Below are 16275 nucleotides of genomic sequence, written 5' to 3' on the forward strand. Positions count from 1 at the left end.
TTCCCCTCACCTCGCAGCGACAATAGTTGCTAGCTGTATTATCATGAGCGTAGCTAATGCAATCGGTATTATCAATGGCCGCATTCAGTAGAACAAAGTGATCTGAGAGCGCTTAGTGATTATTGTCTGTGATTGGAGTATTCCTTTAGATTCTTCATAGACCCAGAAATATTTACCAATCAGGAGCGAGATTCAGTGGTAAGTCTAAATCTCGCTCCTGATTGGTAAATATTTTTGGGTCTATGAAGAATCTAAAGGAATGCTCCAATCACAGACAATAATCACTAAGCGCTCTCTGATCACTTTGTTCTACTGAACGCGGCCATTGCTCTTCAATTAGATTCCGGGCCCCTTCGGGTCCCCTTGGTTGATCCGAAAATTTACCTAGGGCCGTCAGTCTTTATATTACCTCGTCGTTGTCGTCGTTTATCATGTTGCGCGCGTAGTTCTTGAAAAACCGTTGAAGTAGGTTTTTTTAAGGAGAAAGCTGGTACGTTTTTCTCCATGATAATTTTATAGATATTAATTTGTAATGTTGTTATAATTTAACGACGCGAGTATTTAATCGTGTGATTCTCATTTCTAACAATTCATCCGACGACCATTATTAATTTGTCGCTTAAGATTAGAACGGAGCATAGGCTGAGCATATGAGGTTATATTTCTGTCTATATGTGCGAATCTGTTGTATACATCATTTCCATGTATAAAGTAACAAATATAATAATTAATCTTTCATATTCAATGTTAATTAAACATAGAATGTACTTCTGTGTTGCAAATAAATGTTACTGCTTGTAAAATTTGCACATCAAATTACTATTAGTTCATGCTTAACCTGTACTAAATATTATACCGTCAACAGTAACTTGTATATCTTTTTTAAGGTTCTACACTTTGTGTTATATTCTTTTTAAGTCAAAGATGCCAAAATCAAAAGCATACGTGTCCGACAGTGATGACAGCAGTGAAGAGGTGTTGTGCTTGAGTATTTTTTTGTTATATATATATATATATATATATATATATATATATATATATAATGTTCAGTGTATATATTGTCTGATATTTTTAGGAAAAGAAATCAGTAAAAAAACAAAAAAAGGAAAAGGAAGAGGAGAAGAAAGCAGTTTCAAGCAAGAAATCAAAATCTGAGGATGATGATACTGTATGGGACTTGGGTAACAATCGTCAAGTTAACGTGAGAAATTTCAAAGGCAACTTTTATGTGGATATTCGAGAAATGTATTATGACAAAGATGGTGATTTGAAACCTGGGAAGAAAGGTAATATTGTCATCATATAGTCTCAACATACTTAAGTCAGTATCATCATTTTGACACAACTTATCGGAAGAAAATAAATATATTTCATGGGAAACAATAAAATATTTTATATATTTTAGTATTCAATTTACATTATTTCTGTTGTTTATATAGGAATATGCTTATCCATGTCACAATGGCGGAAATTCATGTCTGTTGTAGAGGAAGTGGATAAGGTAGCAAAGTCAAAATGTTAGAATTATGACTTGGCTTATATATCCTAAAAATTTGTTTAAATTTTATATTTGTAACTTTTCTATTTAAGATACAATAGTATTCAAGGTAATTAACATATATTTTTTGAAGTATCATAGATACAAATAATCATAAAGATAATTATCATTGTAAAACTCTCTCATTTGGGATATTTTTTTTTATCTGAGAAACCTTTGTCATTGTTTTGCATCGTAATGTATCAAATAAATAGTGTAATAACTGTTTTCCGTTCATATCTATGAAAAAAGATCCAAGGACCATCTCTTGGTCTGTATGCTACGAAAGCTAAATGTATGCTAATAAATTCTTTGGGGTCAACCAAAATGTTTAATTCTCTTCCCCCATATCTTGCAACTGATTTCCATGCATGATATAGTAAAATAACAAAAATAATATCTTTGGTATTATTGAGATTGCAGGTAGAGTCATACAAAAAGAATTTATCACTGTTATTAAGTAGTAAATACTGCCTACTTTATGCGTACTTTAAACTGCCTGTCATGCGCAGATATTTCCTTTTCAACAAATAAGAAATATTCGGTGTTTTCCGCTTTGTAAGTTAAAAGAAGACAAACATGCATATACTTTGTCAATTATTAATTACACCAGTAGGTCAAAATATCATATAAAACGCATATAAAAGGTTTTCACACACAAGTAACTAATAGTGATATTCCTAAATTATCAATAGTAAAATACGTAAAATATTTCGTCTCGTATCAAAATAGAAAATACACGCAGTATTGTAACGCAAAAAGGATATAATATTTACATGTGTACAATGTACAAACTGTACAATGAACATCGTCCGTACTATCCTAAGATAACTCATAGAGGGCATTCCTTATTCAGGTCCGTGCACTGTACTCAGGAATTTATTCAAATCCACGTTGCTGAGTAGCGTTTGCGGATCAGTCGCGCATGATTTCTTCTCGGTCTGAAGCAGGAAACGTAACGAATGTAGAAGAATATAAATGCTACGTTCGATGATAGCAGCACAGAAGGAGGAGTATTCTCTCACCTGTTTTGTCTCTTTCGTTTCCGATAGCTTTCTCTTGCGGTTTTTGGCGGCGATCTCTGAAACTGGAATATGCATCATTTACACAAGATCAATTTCTCGCCCGTTATTCTGCCTATTACTGCCTTTCTCTAATACGATTCGCACCCCTACTGGTCTTCCTCGACGAGGGACGTGGCTCGTCTTATCTCAGCTAGTTATTCCCTTACCTCTCTCCTGAGTTTTGTCGGGTTTCGGTTTCTTCTTCAAGTCGAATTGCGCATCGCTGCCGGTTCTGCTGGTCGTTGTGCTCTTGATCTGCGGCAACTTTTTCACTTTCGCTCCCGATGACTCGTCCATGGGAGACGACGTGACCAGAAGCTTTATTGTGTTGTTCCTCGAGATAAACGCCTCGTTATCCATCTTTGCGGGGAACGTCGTCGTCTCGCCGGCTTGCTCGCCTTTGTGCGGTGTTTTCTTGCCTAACGCTCGTTTCTTCGAGTTCTTTGGCGGCAGATTAAATATCTCCTCGAACTCAGTGGCTCTCAACACCTTGATACACTCGATAGGATTCGGGTCGGACAGATCGGCGTAATTGATCTCAATTTGCAGCTCGTGGCCGCTGTACCTTCTTCTTCTCTTCCTTATCGGCGCGCTGTCGTCGTACACAAAATGGTACTCGGCCTTGTAATGATGAACATTAACTGCCTTCTGATTCGACTCGGCATTGTCCTTGCTCGTACCTTTATGTCTACTTCCATCTTCGCCCAGCTCTTGTTGTTGTTGTTGTTGTTGTTGTTGTTGTTGTTGTTGTTGCTGCTGCTGCTGTTGCTGCTGCTTGCCGTTCTGAGCCTGTTCATTCTCGTTCCTGTGTGCCGGCACTAATTGCAGACACTGTAAAACGCTCGACAGCTCCTCCTTGGGGTTTTCTACGTGAGCGTTCTCTCGTAAAACGTTCGGTACCTCCTTCGTGGGACCCGAGCTTTGCTGTGTCTCCTCCGTTCTTCCGTTATTGTCTCTCTGCACATTCGCCAGGCAGAAGGACGCTCTCTGATCGTTCTCCTCGTCGCTAAACAGGTCGCGTTTTACTTGATCCACCTTGCACTTAAGTATGGTACACCTGGTTTTGTCGACATGACTCGCGTACTGCCGTAGCTTACCCGCTTGATCGCGCGACTCCGCCTCCGGCTTCGCCTTGTCGCCGAAAGCTGAAGTCTCTTGCGCAACAATATGCCTTTCGGCGGACTTCCCTTCCTTCTCCGAGACCCTTGTCTGCGCATCACTGTCTCCCCGGAGTTCTGTCTTCCCGGACTCTTCTCGGCCAACTGCGTTAACGGTGCAGTTCCTCTCCAATAAATTCTCCTTGCTGTCTAATCGATCTCTCGAGCTTGGGGAGCTCGCTCCCTTCTCCGACAAAGAGTGGCACTCGGTGGTGCGCGATCGCGCGGATTCCGTCTCTTTGCTGCTGCAACGCTCGAGCGAGTCCTTCACGTTGCTAGTCGTGTTGTCCACGTACGCTTGCTCCACTGCTAAATCGTTGGGCGGTCTATCGCTGCTTGCGTGACTGGTCGTCGACCAGGAATCCTTCTTCTTCTCCGCGCTTCTCGACGCGCTGTTAGCCACCTGTTTCCTCCTCTCTTCGTCGCGATCGCCGCATCCGCTCGTGGAGGAGTTCAGTTTCTGCAGCTCACGTTTGTTTCTCGCTGTATTTCTCGCCGGATTACTCTGCCGCGGAGCACCTTGAGCAGAAGGCACTGTTGCTGTCGGCTTGTCGCGATGCCTCATCGCTTGTCGTATGTTCAGTCTGCTGAGCTGAGCGCCTTTGTTGCGAACGTCGTTGGACGCCTTGCTCATCAGCATACGCTTGCGCGTCATGCCGGCGGTGAGATTCGGCTTGGATGCGTCCCGGAACTTGGCGATCATGCGTTGTCGTTTCTCCTCGAGTTGCACGATCAGCTTGTTGTACGCGGATGTTGTAGTAGACTCGGTGTGCGCATCGAGTTTGCTGTCGGCCGGTTTCACGAGCTCTTTCACCAGGGCTTTCGATGATTCCAACCGGATGCACTGCACGCTCGTCACCTTCGGTTTCGATCGCGCGCGGTTGAGAGTCTCTCTTTTACCGCTGTTTTTCGGCGGTTTGTTCAGCTTCGTCAGCTTCTCATCTTCCGTGATGATCGCCGAGATCTTGGTCGACAGATTTGTCAGGTTCTCGATGCCACTCTTCGAACTGCTGGGGGTCTCCGAGATGTCTGCCTCGTTCAACAGAGTCTCATCTTTGGCGGGAGTTTCTTGCGACGTGACTCGCAGTTGATCGTCGGTCTTCGCGATCATAAACACCTTTTTCGGCGAGGATTCGTCGTCAATCGCCGGATTACCAACGTCCGGATTATTTTCGTCGATTAATCGCGTCGTCTCCACCACGTCTGTGGTCTCTTTGTGTGCATTTATACTCTTGGTCGGCAAGAGGCTGTTTTTGTCGGTTGAAGAGCACGACGATGACGAATCCGTGGTGGAGGTAGACGATGACGATGACGACGACGACGACGACGACGACGACGACGACGACGACGACGACGACGACGATGAGGAATCGGACGAGGACGAAATGTCGGACGATGAGGAGCTGCCGTTCTCGGCGGTGTAGTTGTTGTCGACGATTGTCATTTCACATTGGCGTTCAGCGTTCGCATCTGGAAGCTCGTCGATCCGTATCAGACCCACGTGGCGTTCTTCCACCGCGACGATAGACGCGGAGGAGGTGACGGCGTTGAACTCTGTCGTCGTTGTTGTCGTCGCCGTTGCTGTTGTCGCCATTGTCGTCGTCGTTGCTATTATCGTCGTTGTCATCGTTGTCGTAGTCGCAGTCGCAGTCGCAGTCGCAGTCGCAGTCCGCAGTCGCAGTCGCGTCGTCGCAGTCGCCGTCGTCGTCGTCGTCGTCGTCGTCGTCGTCGTCGTCGTCGTCATCGGCGTCGGCGTCGGCGTCGTTGTCGTCGACGTCGTCGACTCTTTGATGCTGTTGGACGCAATCTTCAATTCCTTGATCGCCTCCTCCTTCGGTAGATTCTCTTTGATCACCTCGAACTGCGTAATCTCCAGCTTCGTCGTGGATGTGCACGTCTGATAAGACGTTCCGGCAGCAGCAAGGCTGTTATGCATCGAGCGCAGTTTGATGTGCGACGACGAGATCATCGGCGACTCCAGGCTGACTACGGGAATATTCTTCAACTTAGACATCCCGTCGCTTTCTTCCATCCCCTGCTCGCAGGTGGGCTTGTAGTACGGGGAATTATATTCATTTTTTTTCACGACGTCCCTTGTTGTTTCCTCCGTATGCTTCGGCGTGAAGGTTATGCACGGGGTGATCGGAAACTCTGGTGTACGGATGAAGCTGCTGCGCAGTCTGCTAGAGTCCTCGCTGAGCTTGATGAATGGTGTGACGGCATTGTTACCGGGACTGAGCATTCTCGGTGTTGGCGGCGGCACAGATGTGCCGTCGTTGTTGAATTTCCTGGGTGTTTCTACGTCAATCATGTCGGGCATACGAAGTATGTGCTGCGTGCTGGTCGCGGACAGAATTCTCGACAGCTCGGACATCTGTGAGCTGTTCATCGTCTGATCCGCGTCCTCTGTAGTCCTTTTCTTGCTGTCGCCGCTATCAGGCTTCTTCAGGTTGGTCCTTATTGTTTTCAGTTGTACGTATTTCTTCACAGGTTTCTTCTCGGCTATCACATCGTTACTGAGCGCGCTCGCATCATCCGTCTTCGTCGACGTTTCAGCAGCATCGTCTGATCCTGAAACTCTATCGGACTTGTTCGTAGAAAGCTTGCTCGCGTTAACGGTAACCATGCCATGATTCTTCTCCATTGTTGCGGTTTTTGCGGTGTTCTCCTGGAGACGCTCAACCGGGTCTTCCATCTCTTGAGTCCTCTCGCAGATTTTCTTCCTGTCACTACTGCTCTTCGTCAACTGCTGACTATACTTGCTTCGTTTATGCACCGTGCCATTCTCGTCCTTATTGGTGTGTTTTCTCTTCGTAGGTCTCCTCATCTCAGTTTCGTCCTTTTTATTTAATTGTATACCTTTCCGTAGATCGGCATCCCAACTTTCCGCCGGCGCTTTAGACGCCTTGTGCTGAGCTCTATCCTCGGAAGAGGAAGACGCGCTGGTGCTCCCGTGCGAGGATACGTCGCCGATAATAACGCCGACACCATTGAACTTGTCCCAACCGCCCATGAGCTTGGGGGCGGGACTCCTGGTGGCTATGGGGATCTTGTAAGATTGGCAAACTTTAACGGGGCTCTGTTGCTGCTGCGTGGTGATCATCGGGGAGCCTGAGAACGGCGGAGACTTAAACAACGACGTCCTGCAGACGGATTTCAAGCGTTTCGTCGTAGCGGATGAGAATTGAGTAGTCGTCTCGTTTGCGTTTGCCTTTCTGGCGGAGTTGATCACCTTTGGCGGAGTGCTGAAGTCGAGTGCTCTTATGTGGCTGCTTCGTTTGCGCGGTGTGGACAGGCTCAGTCTGCGGTTTTTGGAGCGGCTTTTCAACAAAGACTTAGGCGTACGTTTGGCGATTATGTCTGCACTCATGGAGATCGTCGGTTGCTGCTCCGCGATGGTGGAGTTGACTGTCATCGTCGTCGTCGTTGTCGTCGTCGTCGTCGTCGTCGTCGTCGTCGTCGTCGTCGTCGTCGTCGTCGTCGCCGTCGTCGTCGTTGTTACCGTCATCGTCGTCATCGTAGTGGTGCACTTCGCACTCTCCATCATGGACGTCAAGTCGATGTCGGAGAGATTGTGGCTCTGATTAATCTTGCTACAGTTGAATTTTAAGTACGGTGAGAGACCACTCTCTGACAAGCTAATGTTCTCCTCCAGGTTGATTGTAGGCATATTGGCGCCGTCCAGGGATGTTTTCGCGCTGCTTTCGTTGCCGTAAAGCGTAATCACCTGAGACTCACCCGTCGCGATCTTACTGATCATTTGCACGGGTTCCACAGAGTTTAAAGGCCGTTGGTCGACGATGACCGGTGTTAACGTTGCGTCAACTTTGCGCACAGTTTTCACACTTTTGCTCACTTTAGTGGTTCTCCTATGCGACGAAGATTGATTAGTGATCGAGTTAACCGGTTCTTCCGCTACAACCGGCAATGATCTCGCCACCGGCAATTTCTGTGCCAGATTCACTGTTCTCAGGTACATAGTCTCCACGGATCCGGCGATTCTGTTCGGATCTTTCGGCGCGATTGGGATAAAGCGAGATGCGGAGGTCGATCTGATGGAGGTCGACGAGTGGTTCATACTCAGAAGATTACTTATCTCTTCTTTCGAGCATACCACCAACGCCGGTGTGGTTATTATCTCTTGCTTCGTCACGATTTGTCTTGCTTCGTTCACTGTCTGATCACGTTTCGGTCTCGTGGGTCTCGGTCGCTTTACCGTGGATCTCCTGACTTTAGAGTCCGCATTCGTGGACGACACGATGTTGCTCGTTTTTTGAACATTCGCCAGCGCCAAGGGCTTCGTCATCGCGTCCTCTTCGCTCACTGCAGTCGGTACCGTCATTTGAACATTCTCCGTGATCTCACCTATGATCATCGATTCTTTCACGTTGTCGAGAGTTTTTTTCTCATTGGACGTGTTATTGGTAATATTCGCATTTACAATACTTAACACCGCGGCTGCATTCTGATCCTCCAGCGTGCTCTGTTCCCTCTCCTGATCCTTGGCTTTGTCGGCCTCATCCTCCATTCTGTTATTTTGCTGTCTGGAAGAGCTGCGCAGTCGGTGCTTCAAAGGCACATCCACGGCATTGTTCTCCGTAGACGTAGTTCTGGTACCCACTATCGTTGGCTCTGGCGAACTGATGTTGCCGAAAGCAACTTCTGCGTGTTTCTCTTCCGCTCTACAAATATTAAGATATGAGAGAACGTACATAAGAAATGTTAACGTGACACATGAAAAAATCATTAAAAGTATACATGAGCTTACTCATTGAGAAATTTCGGACTGTGCTTCCCTTCGCCATCCTCCTCTGGACTCGTATCGGTCTCTGTGTGCGGCCCGATGATCTCATCGAGGAATTTCTCAAACACGGGGTCGGTTTCCGTCGCTTCAACAATCGACTTAATAGCATTATTCAACTCTGCCATGATAGAAGTGTTCCCTTCACCGCCGACCGATTCGAAACTCTCATCCCTCAGAGATAAGTCCGTAGGAATGATTGCTCTATTGATATTTTCGGCGATACATTCTTGTAACTCTGTACGATTCAAGATTTCTTTCGTTAATATCTGGAAATGTATATGAGTGGACACTTAATATAATAACAATGCTCATTAGTATCTTTGTATTGATGGCTTGTGGAAAGTTCCTTTAGAAAACGCGACACGGCACGATTACAAGTGAACAATTTAAATGCAGCAAAAGCAAAAGCCGATATTATCCACGGACTTACGCTGAGATTTTCGATGGGTTCATCGTTCGACTCAGACTCCGACTCTGGTATTTCATAAGGATTAGTTTGCACTTCCGTACTGGAGAATCTCAATTGTTCCTCCGTATTTGTCGCGGTTGTACATCGTTTGAGAGATGGAGTACTTGTCGTCATATTAATTTCCTCCTTCCTTTTACCATCGATGTCAACTTCAAATTGTTGCGTATTCCACATTCCGTCATCTGTAGAAACACACATATATACACACGCACACGCACACGCACACGCACACGCACACGCACACGAGAGAGAGAGAGAGAGAGAGAGAGAGAGAGAGAGAGAGAGAGAAGAGAGAGAGAGAGAGAGAGAGAGAGGAGAGAGAGAGAGAGAGAGAGAGAGAGAGAGAGAGAGAGAAGAGAGAGAGAGAGAGAGAGAGAGAGAGAGAGAGAGAGAGAGAGAGAGAGAGAGAGAGAAGAGAGAGAGAGAGAGAGAGAGGAGAGAGAGAGAGAGAGGAGAGAGAGAGAGAGAGAGAGAGAAGAGAGAGAGAGAGAAGAGAGAGAGAGAGAGAGAGAGAGAGAGAGAGAGAGAGAGAGAGAGAGAGAGAGAGAGAGAGAGAGAGGAGAGAAGAGAGAGAGAGAGAGAGAGAGAGAGAGAGAGAGAGAGAGAGAGAGAGAGAGAGAGAGAGAGAGAGAGAGAGAGAAGAGAGAGAGAGAGAGGAGAGAGAGAGAAGAGAGAGAGAGGAGAGAGAGAGAGGAGAGAGAGAGAGAGGAGAGAGAGGAGAGAGAGAGAGAGAGAGAGAGAGAGAGGAGAGAGAGAGAGAGAGAGAGAGAGAGAGGAGAGAGAGAGAGAGAGGAGAGAGAGAGAGAGAGAGAGAGAGAGAGAGAGAGGAGAGAGAGAGAGAGAGAGAGAGAGAGAGAGAGAGAGAGAGGAGAGAGAGAGAGAGAGAGAGAGAGAGAGAGAGAGGAGAGAGAGAGAGAGGAGAGAGAGAGAGAGGAGAGAGAGAGGAGGAGAGAGAGAGGAGAGAGAGAGAGAGAGAGAGGAGAGAGAGAGAGAGGAGAGAGAGAGAGGAGAGAGAGAGAGGAGAGAGAGAGAGAGAGAGAGAGAGAGAGAGAGAGGAGAGAGAGAGAGGAGAGAGAGAGAGAGAGAGAGAGAGAGAGAGGAGAGAGAGAGAGGAGAGAGAGAGAGGAGAGAGAGAGAGAGAGAGAGAGAGACGAGAGAGAGACGAGAGAGAGAGAGAGAGAGGAGAGAGAGAGAGGAGAGAGAGAGAGGAGAGAGAGAGAGGAGAGAGAGAGAGGAGAGAGAGAGGAGAGAGAGAGAGAATGTGTGTGTGTGTGTGTGTGTGTGTGTGTGTGTGTGTGTGTGTGTGTGTGTGTGTGTGTGTGTGTGTGTGCGCGCGCGTGCGAGAGAGAGCAAGCAAAAGTTAAATCAACTTTACACATTTTGATCAACAGTATCGCTCTCTCCAACAAGATTAAATGATCACTTCGAGTCGGTCAGGAGAAAATGAAAATCGAATTTTTGCAACTCTGCAAGATACTATTAAACTTACTAAAATTTCATCCTTCAAATTTTGTAAAGTTTAATACGTTATGTAAAGTTTAATACATTTATATCGTCGAGAACAAAATTTTACCAAGTTTGAAAATTCAGATTTGCAGTTTTTTAGAATCAGCTGAATTGTTTTTCTGGGACATTGTTTTACTTTATGATTTCCTGCAAAATATGGATTTTCTTCTTTATTGCCCTAACCGATTCAAGGTGATGCTTCAACTTTTGAAGAAGCATATTCTTTTTTATATTATTACTTTTCTCGAAGTCATATTGACCGGGTGACTCTTGTAGAACGTTGTCATCTCTTTTCTCACTCCTATCATTGATAGATTCTGCTTGTTTAAACGAGCTAACATTGCCGGGTAGGCTTTCTAATGGAGTTGTATCGATATTGTGAGAAATCGCTGCTAAATCGAGATACATGTGATTAAAAGATTTGCAGTATAACGAACGCGTAGCGAATACAAGTGGAAAAAAAAGACAAACACAAACATACATGAATTTGTTACGACGTCGGGCTGTTGCGTCATATTTAATTGGGATTTGGTAGTGCGTTTACTTCGTTCACTATTACTATGTCGTCTCCTCCGCATGCTATTTGCGAGAGTAGGCGAGCCACCTGATGTTTGCGTGTTATTCTATAAAATGATTTCATAGAGCATAATTCAAACGTCGATACACTTTTGATTGTGTTGCATCGAACGAGGGGCTCCCATACTTGTTGATTCTTATATGTGTTAGCATATAAGATTTTAGATACACATCAACTATATTAAACATGGGAGACCCTAATGCACTTAGAATGCCAGGAGGAAATGTTAAGATAACAAGATACCTGAGATGGCACATTTATGTTTACAACAAATCGCTGGCCACGTGGCTCTTCTACAAGGAATTTAAGCTGTTCTATTAGATCTCCGCAATGTTTCAACTGCTCACAATCTGTGGCTTTGTTTAACCGTTCTTGAACTACAAGAAACAGTGCTTGCTTAAGGAAAGAATAGCATTTACAAAATAAACATGGGGATTCCACTACTGAATTTATTTGTATGTCGTGTTAATCTTTTTGCATTTGTCATAATTGTTGTCATACTCTTGATTTAATCATTATTATTATTAAGTAATTAAGTTAAATTTAATCAAGTTGAATAAGGTAACTCACTCATATTGCTAATGGCAGAAAACTTCTCAATGATATCTATCAGTGTTAAACCATTAACTTTGGTGCTGAATCTCTTCCCATAAGAGACTACCGTCCGGCATTCTTGTAAGTGTGGGGACGATTCTAAAAATTGTTTGGCTGCATCTGTACACTGCTGATCCTCCAAGTAACCTGAAAACAACAGATATACGGTACAATATATAACATAAACATTGGTCAATATCATAATTCAATTTCTTATATAAGAACAATAAAGCTCCAATACTAAAGAATGACATAAACAAGACAATGATCAAGTAAATACCTCAAGAAGAATAACAAAGAAAAGGATCTATGAAATCTTATCAAAGAAACCTCAATTAATTTATGATTTAAATTAAATAAATTATATTAACAAGAACATAAAAAAGCATTATGTTACAGATTTGTCGTTGCATTGAGCAAATAGATATGTGTAAACAAGAGATTAAACTGTCAACAAAAGAGGTTACGGTTAAGTGCATAATTTTTGGGAATCAACGATTGTAATAATTTGATCAGGCTATACATACCGAGGACTAATCGAGCTATTTCGGACGGCAATAGTGCTTCCATAATAGTCTTCGAGTACTTCGTAATTTTGCGAAACACCTTAACAGAACAACCGTCCGCTACGATACGAAGCAATCAATGCTTTAACGATATCTAGCTAATGCGTTTCGACAGCAACAAACATTGGTAGCGTTACCAACATGCATGGAGAATTTCTTTTTTTACAAATTTCACTTTGATCGTTTTGAAAGAGAATAGATTTTGCTCTATGATTTCAGCATGCCTGAGCATAACGGAACCATCTTGACTCTATAAATATCTATTAATTAACTGTAGGTAATATTAAACATATCGCAAATGTTTTCCCATTATAATTATGTCCAGTATTTGCGTTGCATGTTCTGGGAAGTAATTCACAAGATTCTTGAGAAAAACGCGGGAGGATCGATGGCACCATTATTCGAGGATAACACTGAAAATAATGCATGGTTTTTTGAACTTATGTTTCGCGTTTATATTCAAATTTCCCCCCAGTGCTGTCCTAGATTCTTTATTTTTCAAAGATGCTTAAGTCCCATCTACAATGGCTGCAAGAATAAAGGCTCGTCTACATTAGCTGTAGGAGTAAAGGCTCGTCTACATTAAAGCTAAGACTCCATGCATGCGGTGAGCTCCGGCAAACGGCTGCGGTGACCAATCAGGAGACAGACGCATGCCGGAGCTTGCCGCAACCGGACTTGCGCCTCCCTCCTGATTGGTCACCGCAGCATTTGCCGCAGCTCACCGCATGCATGGAGTCTTAGCTTAAGAGTAAGGGCCAGAGCACAGACTTCTGCATAACGCACAATACACAACGAATAAGAGAATAAACCAATCAGAGTTCTTGATTTCTGAGTCCTGAGGAGGGAAATTAAGAAAACTAATTGGTTTGTTTTCTTATGTGTTATGTATTATGTGTTATGCAAAAGCCTGTGCTCTTGCCCTAAGTAAGGCTGTAAGGTTGCAAGACACGAAATGAAATATTTTCATTCGCTGACAGTTTACGTTACAGCCTTACAGCCTAAAAGCCTATCCAGACAAACTTGCATAAGCGCGTAACGCATATGCATAAGGAAATTGACCAATTATGATCCGTGTAGTGAAAAAATATTTTTTGTATTAAACATACGATTAGTCAATTTCCTTATGCATATGCATTAAGGCTCGTCTACATTAGCTGTAAGAGTAAGGCTGTAAGGTTGCAAGACACGAAATGAAATATTTTCATTCGCTGACAGCTTACGTTACAGCCTTACTCTTACAGCTATTGTAGACGAGCCTTTAGTGTATGTCTACAACCTTGCTTTAAGAGGATGATTTAAGCTCTAAGCCGTAAGTGTTTAGTGATGTCATTTCCGTCTCTAAAGGCTCGTCTACAATAGCTGTAAGAGTAAGGCTGTAAGGCTGCAACGTAAGCTGTCAGCGAATGAAAATATTTCATTTCGTGTCTTGCAACCTTACAGCCTTAAGCTAAGACTCCATGCATGCGGTGAGCTCCGGCAAACGGCTGCGGTGACCAATCAGGAGACAGACGCATGCCGGAGCTTGCCGCAACCGGACTTGCGCCTCCCTCCTGATTGGTCACCGCAGCATTTGCCGCAGCTCACCGCATGCATGGAGTCTTAGCTTTACTCTTACAGCTAATGTAGACGAGCCTTAACAGTTTTCAGCTTACAGCTTAGAGCTTACGGCTTAGAGATAAAATATTTTCTTAAAGCGAGGTTGTAGACATACACTTACGCGCTTATGCAAGTTTGTCCGGATAGGCTTTTAGGGGCAGAGCACAGACTTCTGTATAACGCATAATACACAACGCATAAGAGAATCAACCAATCAGAGTTCTTCATTTCTATCCTGAGGAGGGAAATGAAGAAAACTAATTGATTTATTCTTTAATGTGTTATGTATTATGTGTTATGCAGAAGTTTGTGCTCTGGCCCTTAAGGCCATCACACGTAGAAAAATTTTAACCGTAACCGTAAAGTTGTAAGAAAACTGACCAATCACAGTCGATTATTATAATGTCACAAGAGAAAGGATCGACTGTGATTTAGGCGCACCATGAAAGAAGGAGGGCGTACTAGGTGGCGACGGGACGCCGTGCGTTCGGGACCTGCATCTCATTTTTCGTTCCGAGGAGAGAAAAATATCGAGAGCGCGGTAGTCGCTAGACCGGGAATCGAACCCGGGTCTTTCGCTTGCCGGGCGACTGCTCCAGACCACTGAGCTATCTGACGCTCCACGCTCACGACACTCTCCCCTCCCCAGATAACGTTGAGAGATGTCGTTCGGAAGCGACATCTCTAGTGCTATCCCGAGCGCACGGCGACTACAGAGAGAGGCATTGTTACTTGTACATGGTGGTACAAGCTGACAGTCTCTCAAAGTCAAAGGTTGCTATCCTTTTAAGACCTGCTGTCCATGTATGCCGGCCTCCACCGTTGCCCCTCCTTATCCGGTGCAAATAATAGAAATAAGCCCCGGGGTCGACGCCATATTTTGGCTGCCCCCGGGCGCTTGGACACGTTTTGCAACGCGCCGAGAGTTAAGGCTCGTCTACAATAGCTGTAAGAGTAAGGCTGTAACGTAAGCTGTCAGCGAACGAAAATATTTCATTTCGTGCCTTGTAACCTTACAGCCTTACTCTTACAGCTAATGTAGACGAGCCTTTAGGTTCTAAGCGTAAACAGTAAAATGGACCAACCATAATCGATTATTCTTATAATAATCGATTGTGGTTGGTCCATTTCTTACTGCTTACGCTTACAACTTTATTCTTGCAGCCATTGTAGATGGGCCTTTAGGGACTTCAGACATTCTGTACCAGATAACCAATGAAATATCGGCTAAATTTGACACGAGCCAAAAGTTTTAAGGGCCGCGGTTGTTCTAACTTCTTGTGCCCGTTTCTACCAACCTTGGTTAACCTAACCGATTGGTTATTCCAACCGGTTGGTATTGACCAGTCGCATTTGTCATTAATTAGAATTGTTAAATGCGATTGGTCCATTCCGATGGAATAATCAGTCGGTTAAATTAACCACGGTTGAACATTGGAGTAACGGACCTTGGTAAGTTTAACTGATAGTAAAATCATATCATTTATCAGAGAGAAAAAGGAGCCAAGTGCGAAACGCTCTCTGTACACTGGGGTGCATCATATCGTGCCGCGGCAGGGGAAGTCCTATGATGCACCGGCTATGATGTACAACCGTACACACGAACCATGATGCCAACGTTCACAATTCTTTAGTGGTTCCGATAGCGTTACGATATTCACTGTCCTATATTTTCTGTCCTGAGGAGGGAAATGAAGAACTCTGATTGGTTGATTCTCTTATGCGTTGTGTATTATGCGTTATGCAGAAGTCTGTGCTCTGGCCCTTAAGCGGGAAGCACACACTCTTACATAAAGGTATAATGCACAACGCATAAGGAAATAAACCAATCAGAATCCTCATTTCTATTGCCACGCTCGAAATGAAAGACTCTGATTGATCCATTTCCTTGTGCGTTGTGCATTATGCCTTTATGTAAGAGTGTGGGCCAGAGCACAGACTTCTGCATAAAGCATACACAACGCATAAGAGAATCAACCAATCAGAGTTCTTCATTTCTATCCTGAGGAGGGAAATTAAGAAAACTAATTGGTTTATTCTCTTATGCGTTATGCAAAAGCCTGTGCTCTTGCATAGCCCGCTTTGCATATCCCGCTTTAAGCGAGAAGCATACACATACTTTTGGCTCTAAAAGCCTATCCAGACAAACTTGCATAAGCGCGTAACGCATATGCATAAGGAAATTGACTAATCGTATGTTTAATACAAAAAATATTTTTTTTATTATACGGATCATAATTGGTCAATTTCCTTATGCATATGCATTACGCGCTTATGCAAGTTTGTCTGGATAGGCCTTAAGGGCCAGAGCACAGACTTCTGCATAATGCATAACACACAACGCATAAGAGAATCAACCAATCAGAGTTCTTCATTTCTCTAGATTCTCTTATGCATTATGC

The 16275-nt window shown here is 44.1% G+C and overlaps 2 protein-coding genes across 4 annotated transcripts; one reads left to right on the forward strand and one right to left on the reverse strand.

Moving 5' to 3' along the window:
* The first annotated feature begins 308 nt into the window (after window positions 1-308).
* Ssb-c31a (single stranded-binding protein c31A) lies at window positions 309-1859 on the forward strand. Of its 3 annotated transcripts, none has more exons than XM_011136990.3 (4): window positions 309-490; window positions 888-975; window positions 1076-1286; window positions 1440-1859. In XM_011136990.3, the coding sequence occupies exons 2-4, from the start codon at window positions 925-927 to the stop codon at window positions 1520-1522; spliced, it is 345 nt and encodes a 114-aa protein (XP_011135292.1). In that variant the 5' UTR covers window positions 309-490; window positions 888-924; the 3' UTR covers window positions 1523-1859. The 3 variants fall into 3 exon arrangements, with proteins under 3 accessions (XP_011135292.1, XP_011135291.1, XP_025157521.1); XM_011136989.3 differs by lacking the exon at window positions 309-490 and adding an exon at window positions 497-655; XM_025301736.1 differs by lacking the exon at window positions 309-490 and adding an exon at window positions 526-674.
* A 72-nt stretch (window positions 1860-1931) lies between these two features.
* Window positions 1932-12511, reverse strand: LOC105180736 (multi sex combs). The gene is made up of 11 exons (XM_025301741.1): window positions 12236-12511; window positions 11685-11855; window positions 11358-11491; window positions 11019-11160; window positions 10777-10926; window positions 8993-9213; window positions 8527-8828; window positions 5532-8440; window positions 2769-5315; window positions 2563-2624; window positions 1932-2478 (listed from the first exon to the last, which is right to left on the reverse strand). The coding sequence occupies exons 1-11, from the start codon at window positions 12276-12278 to the stop codon at window positions 2386-2388; spliced, it is 6774 nt and encodes a 2257-aa protein (XP_025157526.1). The 5' UTR covers window positions 12279-12511; the 3' UTR covers window positions 1932-2385.
* Window positions 12512-16275: the final 3764 nt, after the last annotated feature.

Source organism: Harpegnathos saltator, unplaced genomic scaffold (assembly GCF_003227715.2).
Source record: "Harpegnathos saltator strain DR-91 unplaced genomic scaffold, Hsal_v8.6 scaffold114, whole genome shotgun sequence".
Taxonomy (NCBI): Eukaryota; Metazoa; Arthropoda; class Insecta; order Hymenoptera; family Formicidae; genus Harpegnathos; species Harpegnathos saltator.

Bases quoted from the DNA above. Each gene is read 5' to 3' on its own strand.
- LOC105180736 (XM_025301741.1), bottom strand. From the start codon at position 12,278: ATGGAAGCACTATTGCCGTCCGAAATAGCTCGATTAGTCCTCG. The intron at 11,161-11,357 runs GTATCTTGTTAT...ATCATTTTATAG, and splicing joins ACATAAATGTGCCATCTCAG to AATAACACGCAAACATCAGG. The intron at 8,441-8,526 runs GTAAGCTCATGT...TAATATTTGTAG, and splicing joins AGTCCGAAATTTCTCAATGA to AGCGGAAGAGAAACACGCAG.
- Ssb-c31a (XM_011136989.3), top strand. The intron at 976-1,075 runs GTGTTGTGCTTG...TGATATTTTTAG, and splicing joins GTGATGACAGCAGTGAAGAG to GAAAAGAAATCAGTAAAAAA. The intron at 1,287-1,439 runs GTAATATTGTCA...TTGTTTATATAG, and splicing joins TTTGAAACCTGGGAAGAAAG to GAATATGCTTATCCATGTCA.